General features: G+C 44.1%; 1 protein-coding gene across 12 annotated transcripts in view; it reads right to left on the bottom strand.

Annotated features, from left to right (window-relative positions):
• Positions 1-18,926, bottom strand: part of SRPK2 (SRSF protein kinase 2) — a 255,110-nt gene extending 236,184 nt beyond the window's left edge. For 4 of the 12 annotated variants that reach the window (XM_065559685.1, XM_065559775.1, XM_065559727.1 and 1 more), the window contains exons 1-3: positions 18,901-18,926; positions 11,931-12,020; positions 10,273-10,345 (exon numbers count right to left, since the gene is read on the bottom strand). In XM_065559685.1, coding sequence (XP_065415757.1) covers positions 10,273-10,345; positions 11,931-12,020; positions 18,901-18,925 — 188 coding nt within the window. In that variant the 5' untranslated portion in view covers position 18,926. Of the gene's footprint in view, positions 1-10,272; positions 10,346-10,453; positions 10,609-11,930; positions 12,021-18,900 lie in introns of those variants that run through there. The other 8 variants (XM_065560294.1, XM_065560123.1, XM_065559982.1 and 5 more) reach the window with 8 other exon arrangements.
• Positions 18,927-19,840: the final 914 nt, after the last annotated feature.

The following is a 19,840-nucleotide window of genomic DNA, read 5'->3' on the forward strand; positions in this document are numbered from 1 at the left end:
CTGCGTAACTTAACACACTATTCTGGTGAAAGTTTCATAACAAAACTCTCGCAGGATTAGTCCGTTCTGAAGGTTTACAAAGATGTTTACTTCATACTATAAGATTTATTCCCGGATTAATATTTTTCTACAGATTTTACCTTTAAGAATTTACCAGTCTGCTGCTGTATTATGAAGTACATAGTTAGTAATGGGGATAATGAAAGCATTCGTAAGTGCATAGTGTGGCTCATAGGTCAGTCTATTTTTGAAATGTGCCAGCTAAAATTTTACATCAGTATTTTAACTCTCTGATGTATAAATTGTGTGGACTATTCATACCTCATCTTAAAGGTTTTCAGTTAATTATGTAGTTTATGTCTCCGGGTTAAATCACCTAAGCCAATTTAAATATAATTTTTTTGTGCCAGAATAAAGTAAGTTATATACAAAGACTATGTTAAAGCAATAATTAGGTTGAGATTTTAATGAAGGAAAAGTCAGGAAATTCAGAATTAAGGATCCCACAGCAACTTTAACTCTGCTCCACTATGTAAATGCATACAATAAGGCATTGTTTCCCGACTTGAACAGTCTGGAAGAGGAAGAGCCAGTGCAGAGAAAAGAAGGAATAGAGGAAAAATACATCACACTGGATTTGTCCTATAAACTCCTCTGTTAATATGCTTCCAGCACTTGTAGCAACCTTTAAGGGAGGCACAGCACAAAACAGGCGCACCTCAAGCATATAGGGCTGCAAGCTCAGCTCACAGCCTAACGTTCTCTTCTCTACTCCTGTTGCACTTTGCCACAAAAATATACAGCCCACAAGGGGCCACTAGTAGCGTCCCCATGTAGCACGTCACCTTCAGGTGAGTGACAGGGGGAAACAAAGAAGTAAAGATGACAAACGGGGGGGAAAAATATATGAACAAAAGATGAGACGAGAAGGCAGAAAAGGAAAATAGGACTGAAAAGAACCTCCCAGGTAATCAAGTCCAGTTCCCTGCTATCGCAGTCATATAATCCCGTTTATAAATTCATCAAATTCTATTGTAAAACTGGTTAGGTCAAGGCCAAGGGAGAAAGAGAAAAGCGAAAATGGCAACTGTTTCAAGAAATGGCACAAGGGAGACGCAGCTCTTTTGAACAATTAACAAAATATACTGACAATATGGTACAATTTTTACTAAGGTTTGTGTTTGCTAGTTTTCATATAAGTGATTCCAATATTACAAATTAACATGCAGATTTTGTAAATGTACAAATTCTGGCTTTTATCACTGCAGCAACGACAACAGAAAGATTACAAAAAACAAACAAAAACAAAACCAAGGACTTAAACATCCCTGGGCTACAGTCAATGCATGGTTTGCCTACTATTTGCCAGAATTCTAAAATGATCACGAGACACTCAATGCCATAGTTTAAAGTCAATGTTATTTTCCTATCTCTGAGGACAAAGAAAAACTCAGTCTCCCGTAACTTAGAAAAGTTAGTGTTTTTACTGATAGCTTTTTGGATGAGAAAAACTGTGAAACAACTACACCGTCAATAAGCAGTTTTATTTCTCAAGAGTTAGAGATTTCTTCAAGATTGCTTTTTTACAGGCACCCTCCAAATAAGATCATCTCAGAAGTGACACTAAACATGACATTTTAGTGAAACACATTTGGTATAGAAATTCTGGATAAAGAACAAATCAAAAGTTGCCAAATTATTTGCTGAAAAGGGACAAGCATGACATGAGCAAAACCTAGGGGTACATTTCTAATGAACACACTGAGTTTCAGCAACCTGACTCCCCATTATTATCAAGAACAGCTATTGGCTAAAAGTCTATGAAACATTTAGAAAATATGCAATGCAGTAAGAAGATACTATTTGTATAGAGTACCTTTTACTAACCTTAAGTACACATTTAGTCTGAAAATCTCAGTCTTCCCAAACACTGCTAAACAAAAATTTGTCAGATTGCAATTTTGCCATGTTACAGTACATATAGATTGTTGTAATGTAATAATGTTACAATAAGGTATGTAATATGTTAGCCCATTCTTGCCCTTCTACCTTACCTTCCATACACCATCTGGACAGTAACTCCCAAGGATGGGGCTCAGACGCCGTGGGCACCTTCGCAGTTTAGACAGCGACAAGCACAATTGTTCACAACTCCAGTGCTCCAGAAACATTAACAAAGGCACTCCTCTTTGAACTTTTTAGAGAGATGATGGTTCGCAGAGCCATGAGGAGGAACCAGAGAGTGAAGTTAGGGATTGTGTGGAAAAATAACAGGGGAGAACAGGAGGCTGGGTAAGTCAGTTGAAATGGACAGAAGGTGATGTCAATTGTAAAATAAAGAATTAAATTTAGGAATGGATAGAACACTGAGTACAAGACTAAAGTTAGGGGGAGAGAAATGTATACATTTTTTAAAATTGTTTAGCACAGTGGTGCCCCAATCCTGAGTGTGGCCTCTAGAGACTACTGCAATACAAATAATTGTTGAAATGATAGTATAGGGAGGAAAAAGTAAAAGATGAGAGCTAGGCAGGATTAGAAGGGATAAAGGGATGCAAAAATAAGTGATACATCTTTTTTGCCAATCCTTCATTTACATTTGGTTATTTTTGTGAGGTCCTCTGAGCTGTCCTGCCTTACTTTATGTCTTTGAAGATCTCAGCACACTTTTGAGTGTTGTTATGATAGAGATGTGTATAAAGAGGAAACGAATGCTGAGTTAATTTCTATTTTCCATGAAACCAGGCTGGCTGGTATTATGTTTCCATCTTTTAACAACAAAGTCCCACAACAGCTGTCCCATTCTTTTGCACGAGATCAGTGTTTGGCTGACCAACCTATAATTATCCTGATCATCCCATAAGTCCTTTTTAAATATTGACATAACATTAGCTTCCTTTTCCCCAGTTTTTCACAATATATTAAAAATTAACATTAGCGTTCCAGAGAGCGCCTCAGCCAATTTCTATAAGACTAAAACAGCTAAACTGCTCCTTCTGATAGACCAGGGCTACTTTACTTTATGCTGAACCCATTGTCTGTAGCTTTTTAGATGACAAGCCCTTCAGAACAAGAAATATCCCTTCTTTTATATTTGCACAGTATCTAGTACACAGCAGGCAGTCCAGGAGATTAAAATAATAGTGGAAGTAGGGCAATTTTTCTTGGACACCTCTTATCTCCAGAACCTCTCTATTTGATCTGACAGATCATGAAAGATCATCTTTGGAGCATGGTGTAAGGACCATCTCTTCTGGCTGAAGGGAAGATAGGGGGAACCTTATTTGACATTGGTCAGTATGATGTGGTATTTTTCAGTACATATGGGTTCAGAAAACTTGGTATTATCCATTCTTCCATTGTGCTGATCTGTTTACTTTATGTCAGGGGTAGGCAACCTATGGCACGTGTGCCAAAGGCAGCACACGAGCTGATTTTCAGTGGCACTCACACTGCCTGGGTCCTGGCCACCGGTCCGGGGGGCTCTGCATTTTAATTTAATTTTAAATGAAGCTTCTTAAACATTTTAAAAACCTTATTTACTTCACATACAACAATAGTTTAGTTATATATTATAGACTTATAGAAAGAGACCTTCTAAAAACATTAAAATGTATTACTGCAAGCAAAACCTTAAATTACAGTGAATAAATGAAGACTCGGCATACCACTTCTGAAAGGTTGCCGACCCCTGCTTTATGTGTTTCTCCAGTGTGGATCAGCTGAGAGTATAGGATCTGTTGCATGAGGCATGAAACATCCACTGCTGTGCTGGGGAACATTAGTTGAGGGTAAAATAAATCAATCCATTCTGTGCGCCATTGACTGCCTCAGCCAATGTAGACCAAACTCAAAAATAGTAGTCATGCAAAAAGTTAAGGATATTTTTAACTAAGATAAATAGGTTTTTAAACCAATGCAAAAAGCCAGCTCTGTTTACAAACAGACCAGACAACAATGGTCTCAAGTTTATTGCTCCTCAATTGGAGAAGCAGGTTGCCACTGGGAGGAGAAAATGGAGACAGTCATTAGCATAAAAAGTTATCATGGATCTTTTCCTTCAACCCAATAGTAACAGAATGGTGAAACAATTCACTTCTCTAGCTATGCCTCTGACTTAACTAGGCAGACTAAACTTTGTGGCTAACAGCCTCTCTACCACACCAGAATATCAGCAGACACAACATGTCTGAAATTTGGACTGAAACTTTTATCTGAGACAAGCTTAATCATGCAGAAGAGCAACTAACATGCAGAGTATGGAGCATTTATCATTGGAAGTGGGAGACCCTTCAGAATCCAGTATTCACACTTTGTCTTGATAATCTATGTAAGGCCATAGACAGTTCTGCTCCCCATCCAACCTACAATCCAAGGCAAATTTTACTGAAGTGATCAAAAAGTATATTTTCATATTGTAATAAGCAAACTGGCATGTGGACAGATATAAAGGTCTTATCTATTAGAAAATTTAAGAATTCATGAAAGATACATTGTCAGAGGACTGGACTGACCACCTTATTTTATCTACTGCACATTCCATAGCTTGTAGTTCTTGAGTGTCCAATGGTTAAAACTTGCCATTGCTATCTACCCAATTTATTTTGTTTGAACAGAGATTGTGAGATACTCTCCCCCATTCCATGATACTTTGCTGTAGCTGAAAAAAATAAATAAATGAGAAGGGAAATAGCTTCCACTCCAGCTGTCCTCTTCTGGAGAGGAAAGCCAGTGGAAGATGGATGGGAGAAACCCCTTTCAAAATCCACGGTCAGACAGACCCTGGCCATGCAGTTTACATTATTCTATAGACTTTTTTAGAAAACAGCATAGGAAAATAAAATAGAAAAATCAGAACAAAATATGGGACACTCCACTGCAGCACACTAATGCCTCCTGCCCTTCACCATGATGGATTCACCCTCCAATCCAACTGCATGTGAAAAGGAGTGCCTCTGCCTGAAAAGGCAAATTGAAATAATGCATTTTTAGTGGACCTATGCTGAACCAGCCTATAGTTATAAAAGCAACTGTCCTACTGAAGACAATGTAGAGTTTTACATAAATGTAATACAATTACTTCAGATTTAACCTTCTGCATGGCATATCTCTTTACTAATTTAACTATTTAGTGCCTGATGAGCAGGTTCTCACAATTCATCACAGAAGCACTGGATGTTGGCAAATTCTGAGTTCATCAAGGAATTCAGAGATTGATGTCTCGATATCTAAATCAACATATTTAGTTCCAACACACCTACCTCATAGTGGCCCTATATGAAATGTTACAGCTTCTGGAGCATTTCCTATTTCAGAAAGCCAATGGTTGCATCCTAGAATGATTTCCTAGGATGAGATATTGCAACAAGAAGAAAGTCAAGGAAAGTGTGGGCCCCTTACTGAATGAGGGAGGCAACCTAGCGATAGAGGATGTGGAAAAAGCTAATGTACTTAATGATTTTTTTGTCTCTGTCTTCACAAACAAGGTCAGCTCCCAGACTGCTGCACTGGGCAGCACAATATGGGGAGGAGATGACAAGCCCTCTGTGGAGAAAGAAGTGGTTCAGGACTATTTAGAAAAGGTGGACGAGCACAAGTCCATGGGGCCGGATGCGCTGCATCCAAGGGTGCTAAAGGAGTTGGTGGATATGATTGCAGAGCCATTGGCTATTATCTTTGAAAACTCATGGTGATCCAGGGAGGTCCTGGATGACTGGAAAAAGGCTAATGTAGTGCCCATCTTTAAAAAAGGGAAGGAGGAGGAGCCGGGGAACTACAGGCCAGTCAGCCTCACCTCAGTCCCTGGAAAAATCATGGAGCAGGTCCTCAAGGAATCAATTCTGAAGCACTTAGAGGAGAGGAAAGTGATCAGGAACAGTCAGCATGGATTCACGAAGGACAAGTCATGCCTGACTAACCTAATTGCCATCTATGACGAGATAACTGGCTCTGTGGATGAGGGGAAAGCAGTGGACGTGTTATTCCTTGACTTTAGCAAAGCTTTTGATACAGTCTCCCACAGTATTCTTGCCGGCAAGTTAAAGAAGTATGGGCTGGATGAATGGACTATAAGGTGGATAGAAAGCTGGCTAGATTGTCGGGCTCAATGGGTAGTGATCAAAGGCTCCATGTCTAGTTGGCAGCTGGTATCAAGCGGAGTGCCCCAAGGGTCGGTCCTGGGGCCGATTTTGTTCAAGATCTTCATTAATGACCTGGAGGATGGCGTGAACTGCACCCTCATCAAGTTTGCAGATGACACTAAACTGGGAGGAGTGGTAGATACGCTGGAGGGTAGGGATAGGATACAGAGGGACCTAGACAAATGAGAGGATTGGGCCAAAAGAAATTTAATGAGGTTCAACAAGGACAAGTGCAGAGTCCTGAACTTAGGACCGAAGAATCCCATGCACTGCTACAGACTAGGGACCAAATGGCTAGGCAGCAGTTCTGCAGAAAAGGACCTAGGGGTGACAGTGGACGAGAAGCTGGATATGAGTCAACAGTGTGCCCTTGTTGCCAAGAAGGCTAACGGCATTTTGGGCCATATAAGTAGGAACACTGCCAGCAGATCGAGAGACGTGATAATTCCCCTCTATTCGACATTGGTGAGGCCTCATCTGGAGTACTGTGTCCAGTTTTGGGCCCCACACTACTGGAAGAATGTGGAGAAATTGGAAAGAGTCCAGCGGAGGGCAACAAAAATGATTGCAGGGCTGGAGCACATGACTTATGAGGAGAGGCTGAGGGAATTGGGATGGTTTAGTCTGCAGAAGAGAAGAATGAGGGGGGATTTGATAGCTGCTTTCAACTACCTGAAAGGGGGTTCCAAAGAGAATGGATCTAGACTGTTCTCAGTGGTACCAGATGACAGAACAAGGAGTAATGGTCTCATGTTGCAGGGGGGGAGGTTTAGGTTGGATATTAGGAAAAACTTTTTCACTAGGAGGGTGGTGAAGCACTGGAATGGGTTACATAGGGAGGTGGTGGAATCTCCTTCCTTCGAGGTTTTTAAGGTCAGGCTTGACAAAGCCCTGGCTGGGATGATTTGGTTGGGGATTGGTCCTGATTTGAGCAGGGGGTTGGACTAGATGACCTCCTGAGGTCCCTTCCAATCCTGATATTCTATGATTCTAAGTCTCAGCAAACAGAACAATGCACTGCAACAGACACGTGCTGCTTTTTACTATGTTTACTGTACATTGCATGGATTCCACAAACAACTTTTGTATCCATGTGCTAAATTTAAATACCCAAGTTTGAAAATATTGTCCTTAGTATATTGCAGGACTACAGCAGGATTACAAGGCCTTACAATTCAGTTGAATTTGAGAGACGAACAGAACCCAGCTATCTCTCCCACAGTTATGCTGTCTCTGTAATGCTGAGAAATAAAGAACACTAAACAAGTATGTTTACTACAAATCATACAGGGAGAAGATCTGTTGAATTTATCATTTCACAGTCTCTTTGCAAAGTAAGACCTGCAGTTCAACACAAACTGTTTCACACAAAGTTCTATCTACAGCTTTGATGACTCCCTTGCCTCACACACTGGGATTTATAAATGCAATTTGTATGTTGTGCATACCAAATCCACGCATTATTCTGAGATCCCAATTCTCTAGTGTTTGGTTTAAAAACAAGCCAAGGGAATGTGAAGATCCACACAATGTATTATTATTATTATTTCCCGAAATCAAGCTGAATATTAGTTTTAACAAAATTTTGGGACGAAACTACACAATAATGTTCAAAGCGCTACACATCTTTCAGAATTTTACGTTAAGAGGTTATATCGTTACCCGAAAGAGTAAGCCAGAGAAAAAGGACTAGATAACGTAAAAGGGTTAAGGGACAAGAAATTATACACAATAGAAAAGAAATGAAAACTGTTTGCTATAGCAAAGCCACTGTTTCCCAAGGCAACAGAATAGATGGGGCACTGCATCTGGAAATGCCAACTCGGTATGGCAAGTGGCCAGGAACAGACTGTGCCATCAACTGACTGGACACTCATACCTACCAGCACCCAGTTTGCCCCGTGATTTAACATTAAAAAAAAATTCTAGTTATGTGCTCAGTAAAAGTATGTTTTAACATAATGTCATTTAATTAATTCATTCACCAAAACAAAGTCACAAGGCAGCACTCACCAAAAGCACACTAACCATTGTAATTTTTTACTGAAGCATCAGTTAAAGTTATCCACTTTGTAGTTATCACATCTAAACAGATATTGACTCATGAAAATTGTAAAAAACAAAATACAAAATCTAGAAGTAACAAAGTTTCTACACTTCAAATCATTCCTGAGAAATATGCGTTTCTGAAGTGATAAACAAAAGCATACAAACTCTGTATAAGATGATCACAAACTTTCCTCCCAAAATGTTTTTTGGAAATAATGGAACCAACCACATAGGACAACTGTGCCACAAAACCTTGTTTCTTGCATTAAAAAATGTTTAATATGACTGAAAGCAAAATGCTTTTTTCACACAGCATTGGAAACATACAGCAGAAGCAGAACAGGATAAGGATGCACAGCTACTATCCACATCTAAAGAACAACACAGCAAAAGTTTTAAACCTCTGCTGCTTTTACCCATCCCTGAAGGGGCAGGAAAAGACTGCACCAGAATGATTGAATCTGTTTCTTTATAAATTTCTACATAAATCCAGAAGAAAAAATGGGGATGAGAGGGACGTCCTAGGAGGAGACCCATGGGAATATGGCACACCGGGAGGAGGATGGGGGGCAGATAAAGAACATGGCAAAAAGTAATCTAATAAAGACATATGAAGTCTGATGGGATTTTATGTAGAAGCCCATGGGGCCGTGGGTTATATGAGGGTGATATGAAGAGCTGGATGGGGGATGACCATAAGCATGGAAGAGCATATATTCTAGTGGGTCCCAAGGGTAAAAGGGGCTATTGGGAGAGTAGGTATCCCAGTTGGTCCGGTCCTCTGGGAAGGTATAGGGAAGTATGGGGCGGGCTGGTATCCCAGTGGGAGTATTATGGCTGGCGCTGGGAGGGGTCATCTCTCCTTGTGTCCCCTAGAGGGAATTGGGAGGGGCAGGGGGTCATGTCTATCCAGGAAGATCTCAGAGGTATGGGAGGGATGTGTCCTGCAAAGATGAAAGAGTGTCCAAGGGTGTCCTGTCCCAGCAGGATGAGGGATAGGTGCACGGGAAGAGATACCCTGTCCCAATGGGCTATGTAGGCAGGGTACCCCCTGTTCCAGCTGGATGAGGCAAAGGAGAGGATCTCTCTCAGTAGACTATTAAGGGTACTGTGGGGTGCCCCAGCAGGGGTATGTTCTGGTGGGAAGGGTGGTCCCCAAGTCAGGAGGGATTCCCCTACGGGATATGGGAGGGGAGAAGTGTGCCCAGCGGGGATATGGGAGGGCCCTGGAGTGGCTGTTCTGGAGAAATATGGAGGAGAGGGGGAATCTTGGGAGAACTCTCCTCACAGAATACTAGGAGTTCCTGGGAGGCTGTCCCAGAAAGACAGAGGTCTGTCCCAGCAGGATATGGAAGAGCCCGCCCCAGTAGGATATGGGGGGGTTCCAGGGTCCCTTGGGGGGGGGGCTATCCTGGAAGGATATGGGGGGAACAAGAGAGGTTATCATAGAGGAATATGGGGTGGCTCGGAGGCGGCTGTCTGGAGGGAGATGGGGGTCCCATGGGAGGTCCATCCAAGCAGGATATGGGGAGTCCTGTGGGGAGGGAGGCTGTCCCAGACTGATGTTGAGGTTTCCCGGGGGACCCAATGCCCGCGAGATATGAGGAGTCCCATGGGGGTGAGGGTTTCTGGGGGACCCGATGACAGCAGAATGGGGGGGTTCTGGGAGGGGAAGGCTGTCCCAAAGGGATGTCAACGGTCCTGGGGGAGCCCCATGCTGGAAGAATATGGGGAGTCCCAGGGGGGAGGCTGCACCAGAGAAATATGGGGGGTTCCATGAGGGGGCTGTACCCAAAGGATATAGAGAGTCCGGATGTCCCAACCCGGTGGGATATGGGGAGTGCCATGGGATGGCATCGCGGCAAAATAGGGGGGTCCCGCGAGGGGAGGCTGTCCCGAAGGGATGGGGGGATCCCATGGGAGGCTGTCCGGGAGAAATAGGGGGGCTCCGTGAGGGGACTGTCCCGGACGGATGGTGGGGGTCCGGATGTCCCGTCGGGATATGGGGAGTCCCGCGGGGGGGGCCGTCCTAGAGGAATGGGGGGCCCGGCGGGTTATGGGGGAGGCGAGGCTCCGCACTCACTTTTTGTGCTTGTCCCTCCTGCCGGCCGCCGCGGGCTGCTTGGGCCGCCGCCTCCGGGCCTGCAGGGCCAGCACTGGGGAGAGACGGGCACAGGTTAGTGGGCGCGCGCGGGTACTTTCCTCAGCCCCCCTCGGAGGAGCCGGTACCGCTGCCGGGCTCCCGCAGCCGCCCGGGATGGTACCTTTCCGGGAGCTCATCGCTCTGCCCCGCCACCGGCCCCTCACCCGCCGCCCGCCAGCCGGGTCCGAGCGCCGGGCACGGAGCAGCAGCAGCCCCTCCAGCGAACGCGCAGGCGCAGCCCCCCGGCAGGGCCGGCGAGGGACAGAAGGGGCGGGACGGTGAGAGGGCGGGCAGGTACCGCCCAGGCCGCGGGTCTGCAGCGCCCTCCCTTCCCTACTGGCTTCGTTAGTGCCTCCCAGCCTTCCCCAGGGTCCCAAGAGCAGCACCTCGCGTCCCCAGTGGAGACCGGGCGCCTTTACGCTAGGCACTGTACACACAGTACTAAGAGGCAGGTCCTGTCCCACGGACCTTACAAACAAGCCAGAGGAAAGAAGACCAGGCTGCTGGGGGGAAACTACTTGCCCCACCTGGCCAATGGGCTCACAGCCAGAAAGAGAACCCAGCTCTCCCACCCCGTACCCTGATAGTCTTGCTGCTGGACCCCTCTGTTTCCCTCTCTTCACCACTCTCTCTTTCATATTAGAAAAAGGTTTTAAGCAGTGTTCTCATATTCATGTTTCCTAACACCTTCCAATATATATTCCTGCAACCTTTTTTGTTTTGTTTTGAGAACCTCTAACAACTCCATTGCTCCTGGCAGGACTTGGATTTTGGCAGGGGAACAGGCCTGAGGTCAGAGAGATGCCTTTTGCTACGGAGATAAAATTCCATTCAAAGTTAGCCTAGTTATAAACTGTTGAAAATTACCCTTTTTCTCTATGTGGTTTGTGTAGTATGGCTTGATTTAGTAGTATACCCCAAACCCTGAGCAATGTGAAGGCTCTCAGTTCAGCATTACACACACACAGCACAAACACTGCATGAGTCACATATACATTGCACTGGGAACTCCTAGGAGTAGAGTTGTTACCAGTTTAGCTGTGGTAATAGGACAGGGAGAGAAAGACACTGCCCATTTCCTTCTTTGGATATCACATGAAGAAAGAACTGGATAAGAACCCCAAAAGAGGAGACCGTGGTGCATAATGGAAGTTGTAGTCTGATGAAAAACAACACAGCCTATAGAGGAGACTGAGAACATGAGGCACCTGGACTACCACTCCCATAAGGCACTGTGGTGGCATTTCTGAATTTAAATATTTTGGTTTTCTATTTTTTGTCAACAAGTCAAAATTTTCCCCGGGGGGATATTTGTCAACCAACTCTTCTATTCATGCATAGGTCACCCATTGTTTCAAAGTGTTATTCAACCTCCTCTAATGGCAGATTCATGTAGGAAAACACATCTCCTCTGTTACAATTCCATGTAGTTAGTCTGGTGGATCAAGTGGTGGAACTCTGTACTATACTACTGAACTTTCAGTATTCAGATACTGCTGATACATGATGGGGGACAGCTCTGTATAACTAAAGCTGATGCTGATTGATGCAAGATCTGCCACTACCAACAATACATGACTTAATCAGTGATGAAGTACCTGATATAATGTTCATCAATGAGACCTGTCTGGATGACACTGCAGTCCCTGTGCTCGCCCACTCCCCAGGATATTCAGTACACCACATACCTAGACAGGATAAGAAAGCAGGTGAGAACTGCATTCATCATCTCTGCAAATATCAAAAGCAAGAGAGGCGCTTCAGGTGAGGTAAGACAACTTCATTTAAATTCATTCATCTGACAATAGAAACCAAAGCCAACATAGATGTTATGCTTATTTAGAGACCACCACAGACAAAAAGATTCATAAAAGTGGTGAAATACCCCACATTTGCCATCCTGGGAGATTTCAGCACTCACACTGACAAGGCTGCAGATGCGAAACCCGCAACATTCAATCTCACTTGTCCCACTAGGACTTTCACAAGTCATTTCTATTCCAACCCACTCAGCTAGTCATATCCTGGACATGATCTCCAGCCTAGCTATCATGATAGAAGACATTACAACCCGGCCAGTGTCTTGGCCACACCATCACCCCATTAAGGGAGTGGGAAGAGACCATCCAGCACTCTAGCAACAAGAAAGACCAATGATCCTGATTTAACCTTAAGGACTCCAACAAATTCTAAAACCTGCTTAAAGGACAACAAGTCAAAGACTTGGAGAATCATTACCATTCTACAGTGCTCTCAGCCATTGACAAACCGGCCTTACAAATGGCCCCTTCTTTGCCATCACTCACACAGATCTCCTTGGTTTTCAGATATCCTGTGTGGGTGAAGAGTGAGGGGCAGAAACTCAAGCACTGATGGCTGAAAACAAAGGCTGATTCAGACAGTATGAAACAACAAATTCCTCAAAGCCTATGCTAAGCCTGTATTACTGTCCAAGAGAATTTTCCTATTGGCCTCTACTGAGGCTGCCAAATCCTGCCACAAGGAGCTATCTAGGGTGGTAAATTGTTCAATTAATCCTGAATGCCTACAGTCTGCATCAGAGCTAAGCACCAAGCAATGTAAATAACTATCATCCTACTTTGCTGAAAAGATCACGCACATTCAGGAAGCGCTGTCGAACAGGATAGGTCCTCTCTGTCTGCACCCACCCACCAATAGCCCATCTGCATTCTCAGAGTTTAATACATCCACTCATCAAGAAGTTCTGGATACTTCTGTTACCCTAACAGCATCACAATGCAACAGCAAGCTAATAACATTCTGATCATTAATATTATTGTGTGGTATATGTATGGAGGATAATTACAAACATGCAAAATTATGTTATCAAACTGTGTCTGCCAGGAAAGGCTAAAGTTACCACACTCTAGACAAAGAAATGTGGTTCTGCCACGTGGAAGGTATTTCCAAGGTACATGAACAGACAATGGGATGCAATTTATATAGAAGATAAATAGGACCATCAAGCTGATAATTTGAGGAGATTTCCCTCTGCTGTGATGCTCAGAGGTTGAGTTTTCAGGGAACAGATCAATTTGCATTTTAGCAAGCACCAGCAGGGGAAGAAACCAGCATGGAACTTCCTTCGCCCCCAAACTCCATGTTGCCTTCCTCACAGTTTGAATGAACTTTACTTTGGGGGTTAATCTTTGGAAGAATCCATTTCAAAGTTGCACAGAACCTCAGGTTATCTGTCAACAAAGACGACAAAGAAACCAAACACCTTGGACTTTGTGGGAGATTCTGAGCAAATGGGTGGTCAGCCCTCTTGCTGGAAGGTAGATTGGTAAGGAAACTACCTTGAATGAAGGCTGTACCTAGTTTTGTTAAGTCTTAGCCTCTAAAAAGCATTTGTCACTTTTATTTGCTTTTAACCATTTCTAGCTCTATCCTTTACACTCAGTTAAAATACTATCTTCTTTTGTTAATAAATTTGTTTTGCTTTTAATCTAAACAAACCCAGTGCTGTGTTTGACTTAAAGTGAATGTTAACTCCAGTAAATGTGGCAAGCTGGTGGGTATTGTATCTTCAAAGGAACAAACAAACCTTAATATCTTTCTGCGTGGTTCAGGAGAGGGATAAACACTGCACAGTGCATGGTTTGGGGAAAATTTGGGACTGGGGATTGTTGGGGTCACTCTGCCAGGTGCAGGGCTGGCTCTAGCTTTTTTGCTGCCCCAGGCAAAAAAAAAAAAAAAAGGTGGCTGGACTGCCAAACAAAAAAACCCAAAAAACGGCAGCCACAGGAAGCGTGTGGAGGGCGGTCAAGGCGGCTTGCAGGGGGGTGAAGGGCGGCACCCGCCCGCTCCCTCCACCCATGGGCAGCCCTCCGGCCTTGGGGTGCCTCTCCTGGCCGGGCAGGCAGAGCCCCCAGGGGCTGCAGGAGGTGCTGGCTCAGCCGCTCCTTTAAAGGCGGCTCGGCCGGGCTGGGTTCAGAGCGGCGCGGGAGGCAGAGGCCGGTGCAGGCGGGAGGCAGAGGCGCATCCTGGGGAGCCTGGCGGCACGGTGAGCGGCGGGGATCGCTAGTTCGTGCCCCTGCAGGGCTGGGCTGGCCGCCCCAAAATTGGCCAGAATGCCGCCCCTTACAATGTGCCACCCCAGGCACGTGCTTTCTCATCTGGTGCCTGGAGCCGGCCCTGGCCAGGTGTAACCAAGGCTGGTGGAGGCCAGAGTGTGGCAGTGGTGTAACAACGGGTTACTGGAATCAGAAGTCCTGAGTCAGAGCTCCTTAACACAGAGACACAGAGTGCATGCTTGTATGCTGTCTGAAAGCATCCACGCAAGAGAGTTACAGCAGCAGAGCATTTTGGGCACTCAGGGTTACAGGGCAGGCAGTGACAACTCCTCACAGGTCTGGATTGCATTCCAGAATATGACAACCTGTCACAGAGCAGCCCCTCCTGGAGCACCCTCCTGCAGCAGGCAAAAGAAAGGCAGGTGTGCCTGCTTCAGTTTCATTCCTTTAGACACTCGAGAAATAATCCAAACCAGCTTCCCAAGTATATATATATATATATATATATATATATATATATAGCCCTTGTGGAGCTTATTTATTATAAAAGTCCAGTGCGCATAAATCATAACAAAAGTCCCAAAACCATAGTCCAGAATTCTCCTGCATCATCTAAACAGTACATGCAAAATACAGCCCCAGCATCTCTCATCATACCCTGGTTCTTCAACACAGCCCTCTCCTGTCCTTGTAACAGGACAGCTATCCTAGCCCTTCCAACTAGAGGGCAACCCCACTCTTGCCAGCAGGGCCCTTCTACTATCCTCTCTGCTGGGAGCATCCTTGCCAGGGGAGCATCCCTCATATGCCCTGGGCCTCTCATGGTTTCTCTGGCCCTGCAGATGTCAGCTGGTAAGCTCCTGCACTGGTCCTCTGCCTTCAGCCCTCTCCAGCTCTTGGCTCTGTCTCTCTATCTTAGAGCTAGCAGGCAACTCCCTCTGCTGCTCCTCCTGGCTTGAGCCTTCTCCAGCCCTGGCTCTCTGGCTTGGGGATGCCAGCCAGCAAACCCCTCCTGCTGGTCTCCTGCCTTCAGTCTTCTCCCACTTCCCAAACATACAGCCTCCTAACCAATTCCTTCCTCTTTCCAGGGGGGGCCTGCTGAGAGCTTCCTGCTGTCTGCAGCTTTCCCCAGTGACCTCCTCCAGGTTCCTGGCTTTTCTTGACTGACTTTCACTGGGACTCCCCCCGACCTTTTATAGCTCCCATGTGGTGCCCTACCCTCTTAACTGGACAAATGGGAGCACTTGATCTCCATAGGAGTGCTCGACCTAGTTCATTCACATAGCCAGCCTCCCTGTGACAACACCCTAAAATGCATGCAAGTACCAGCAATATGCAGATGAGACACAGTTCTAGCTATCTTTCACCACATACAACTACATCACTATCACCAAGATGTCCAAATGCTTGGATGAGATCAGCTCATGGGTTAAGAACAGCTGGCTGAAACTGAACCTGAGCAAAATAGAAATGATGCTGGTGGGCAGAGAATAATATTTTGAGGATTTTGCAGCCATGGTGCAGTCTCTTTTGACTGAAGGTTCACATCTACAATTGGTCAATTCAGTTAATAGTTTAGGAATCCTCTTGGATTCCTCGCTATCTCTGAGCTCTCACATGACACCAGACACAGGTAATGCTTTCTATCATCTCCAGGTGGTTAGGAGACTCTGTCCCACCTGGCAGATGAAGACCTGGCCTTAGTTGTTCATGCCTATATCACCTCTCAGATGGACTACAGCAATGCGTTATACCTTGTCATGAAACCGTCAGCATTTCAGAAACTCCAACTAGTACAAACACTGCAACACCTCCCCTGAGAAACACAGGCTACTGTGAGCACATGACACCTGTCCTCCATGGACTTCCCATAGAATTTTGAATCAAGTTCGAGGTCTCTGTCCTTATCTTCAAAGTGCTCGATGGCCTGGTCCCAGGATACCTAAAAGATCATTTAACAGTTCTTGGACAAAGATCATGGTCAACAGCTTCTCTCCTGTGGCTCAGTGGAATTCTCAACAATAGGAGTAGAGCCCATCTGTGTGGGAGACAGAACCTTTGCAGGTGGTCTGAGAGTGTAGAATGAACTCCCTTAGGAACTAAGGGCTATCACAAACCTCGCTACTTTCCACTCCAAGTGCAAGGCATTTTTTGACCTTGCCTTCTCTAATATAAACACATAGCAACTAGTATATTTAACAAAAACAAAAAACCAAACTACCAAAGCAAGACACTGCACCTCACATGCTTCTCCCTCTGGAGAATGGATGAGAGAACAAATACCACATGACATATGTATGGTCACATTGCTTAAGGCATTGCTTGAAGGCTTTCATATACTATGGTGATAAGCGCAGTATTCAAATCTATATAGAATAGAATTTACTTTAAAAAACACCTAGGAAATTTCATATAAGAAACTATGTTAAAAGAATGTCATTAAGGTTGCAAAGTCAAACATTCAAAAGCTAGGATATGCTAGTTTTAATGTTCCCTGTGCTCCAATACTCTTCTTTATATATCATATTAAATGAAGTAAAGCCCTTTCAGAGTTCTGCCTCATTCCATATACACCTTTTGTAGCATTGGTCAATGATCTTCTAGCAATGGAGAAATATCAGGTGTATTCACTGATTCTTTCAGATCAGCTTCCTTTAATAGTACTGACCATGAGGTGTTGCTGACACATTTGCCAATGCCAGCAGACTTTAATGGGGTCACTCTGGAGTCATCCTTTCTTCTGGAGAGGTCCCAAAGAGTGACATTGGGCACTTATTCATCCACACCAAGTGTCAATCATACCGTGTTACACAAGATTCCATCTTGCCATATTTCCTGTTGAATATCCATATGGTTGCAAGGAGTAGTGAGGAAGTATGGCATGCAGCATCTTCAGTATCCTGGTGATAATTAGTTCTAGATAACACAGCATTGTCAACTCCTGTGAATTCATTGTAAGTCTCATGATATTTGGTATTTTCCTTAAAACCCAGCTTCTGGATTCATGTGAGTACATTAGAATCTAAGCTTTAACTTTAAAAAAGTACATTTTTAAAAGGTTGAATAGAAAAGTTTGAAAATGGTAACCCTAAAGGCTCCAAGGCAAGAGGGTGAATAAAAAAAGACCACAAAGGTATTCTTTTTGGGGAGGCTGACTCATTATTTTGTAATGCTTGGGGTTGGCAATATTGTAACTAAAAGTCAATGGGGCTCCATGCAGGGACTGGTAAATTGTAGAAGCTTTAGGGTAGAAATGAGGTCAGGGGCCCACATCATCCTTTCAGCCGCTCATGTGCAGTTCCCATTTACTTCAATGGGAGCTGACCATGTGGAAGTGATGGGACAATCGGGTCTTAGTGTGACAGTTTTCAGGATACCCAAGATTGGGGGTCACTTTGTTACCCACCTGCCTCCACCATGAGGGAGACATACTTGTGCTCAACTGGGTGTCAACTCCCTGACAGCACCAGACTGTTAGCTATCCATGCACTCTCCTCTGAGGTATGCCAGGCCTTGCTTGATAACAATCGGTATATCCGAGTCCCCAAGTCTCTTTGAACCATTCCCATGTAGTGTCCAGCCCTTCTCCTCTGAACACACACAGAAATACCAAGTTAGCTGTTGCCAAAGGAACAGTGTATACAGAAGCTTGTATGAATTAAATTGGGATAAGCTCTTTGCTTAATGCCACAGGACAGAGATATATTTACAGTGAAAACAACAATACATTTATCAAAAATTCAAGAGATAGCGAGTAAGTATAATGGAAACAAAAGGGTTACAGATAAAACAAAATCATAAAACACTTTCTAAAAACTAAACTTAACAGGCTAACCTCCTATTTTAAGGATTTCATCTCACCCCATATGTCCTCTGCAGTGATTCAACCAAGTCTGGTTGAGATCCTGTTTTCATTAATGTAAACCAGTGGCTCTCAAACTTTTGTACTGGCGATCCCTTTCACATAGCAAGCCTCTGAGTGCAACCCCCCCTTTATAAATTAAAAACACTTTTTTATATATTTAACACCATTATAAATGCTGGAGGCAAAGCGGGGTTTGAGGTGGAAGTTGACAGCTCACGACCCCCCATGTAATAACCTCATAACCCCCTGAGGGGTCCCAACCCCCAGTTTGAGAACCCCTGATGTAAACACACTCCCCTCTGCAACTGACCTACAGCTGCCGCTGACTCTCCACCACCACTGGCCACTTCTGCTGCCACACTCTCTCTGCCACTGGCTACCATCCTGCTGCTACTGCTATCTGTTACCACTATGTCTCTGCCACATCACATTCCAAGGTTCCACCATTTACCCTAGCTCCCAATGATTTCAGCAGATAGGAGGGGACTCTACTGCTAATACAACTTCTGTGTTACTTTTCACTGTTCCCACACCACATCTAAAATTTAGTCCCTAGACTTACTCAATAATGAGAACAGCACTAGGAATCATCAACTGAAAAACAAGAACTCTTAACTGAGCCTAATCAGCTCTATCATCAGGTTGAAAAAGAAAAAATAACAATACCTAGGAATCTTTGGGTAGATACCATACCTACCCACCCATCTTTGATTAGAGTTGGCATCTCTTCCCCTGCTCAGCAAGTGAGGTTCAGTTTAGGGTGACCCTCACTATCAGGGCATGCTAAGCACAGTTCTGCTGTCCTTTACTCATACAATAAGGGTAACATCATTTCATTACCCCTGCATTCAAAGTGATTTGTAACCCAAAACCAGCCAGAATTGACCATTTTGGCAAAGCAGATCCATCATGCTGCACACCTAAGCAGAGTAGGCATGTCTATGCAAACAAGGTCTGCTCCTGAAGTCTTTTCCCCCAGTGTGTCACTAGACATCAGGGGAGAGCTCATTCAGACCCAGATTAAATGTTCAGAAAAAAGAGAGAAGGGGTACACCTTGATACCAGAAAAACAAGGTAGAAAGCTGATTGGTTAAATCTACTTTCAGGTGATATAAACAATATATTTTATTTGTAAAGGTGAATATAATAACATTGCACAAGACAGCTTCCTGGAGACCGGTATTCTAGAGAACCTTTTACCTGTACTATATTATTATTGGCTTATAGCAATAAACCTGATTGACATTGGTTATTTGGTCTCTTGAGTATATCATACAGTTTATACAATTTATCAACACAAAGGATGGGTATAATATACTCACACACAAATATTACTAAATAAATGGGAGAACTGGAAATGTATGCATGCATGTGCACAGAGGAGTATGATGTGGACTGAACTAAATTAGTAGGTAAATTAATGGTAATAGTGGGTAAATATGGAAGGATAATCATATGGACTTCACTGCAAACACTTAAGCTTGTGTAAAACTTTACTCATGTAAGTAGTGCCCCTGAAGTCAAAGAAACCACTCACATGAGTAAAATTATGATGGCCCAGATCCATAAAGGGACTTAGGCGTTGCAATGCTCAGCAACGCAACAC

This window comes from Chrysemys picta, chromosome 1 (genome assembly GCF_011386835.1).
Source record: "Chrysemys picta bellii isolate R12L10 chromosome 1, ASM1138683v2, whole genome shotgun sequence".
NCBI classification, from domain to species: domain Eukaryota; kingdom Metazoa; phylum Chordata; order Testudines; family Emydidae; genus Chrysemys; species Chrysemys picta.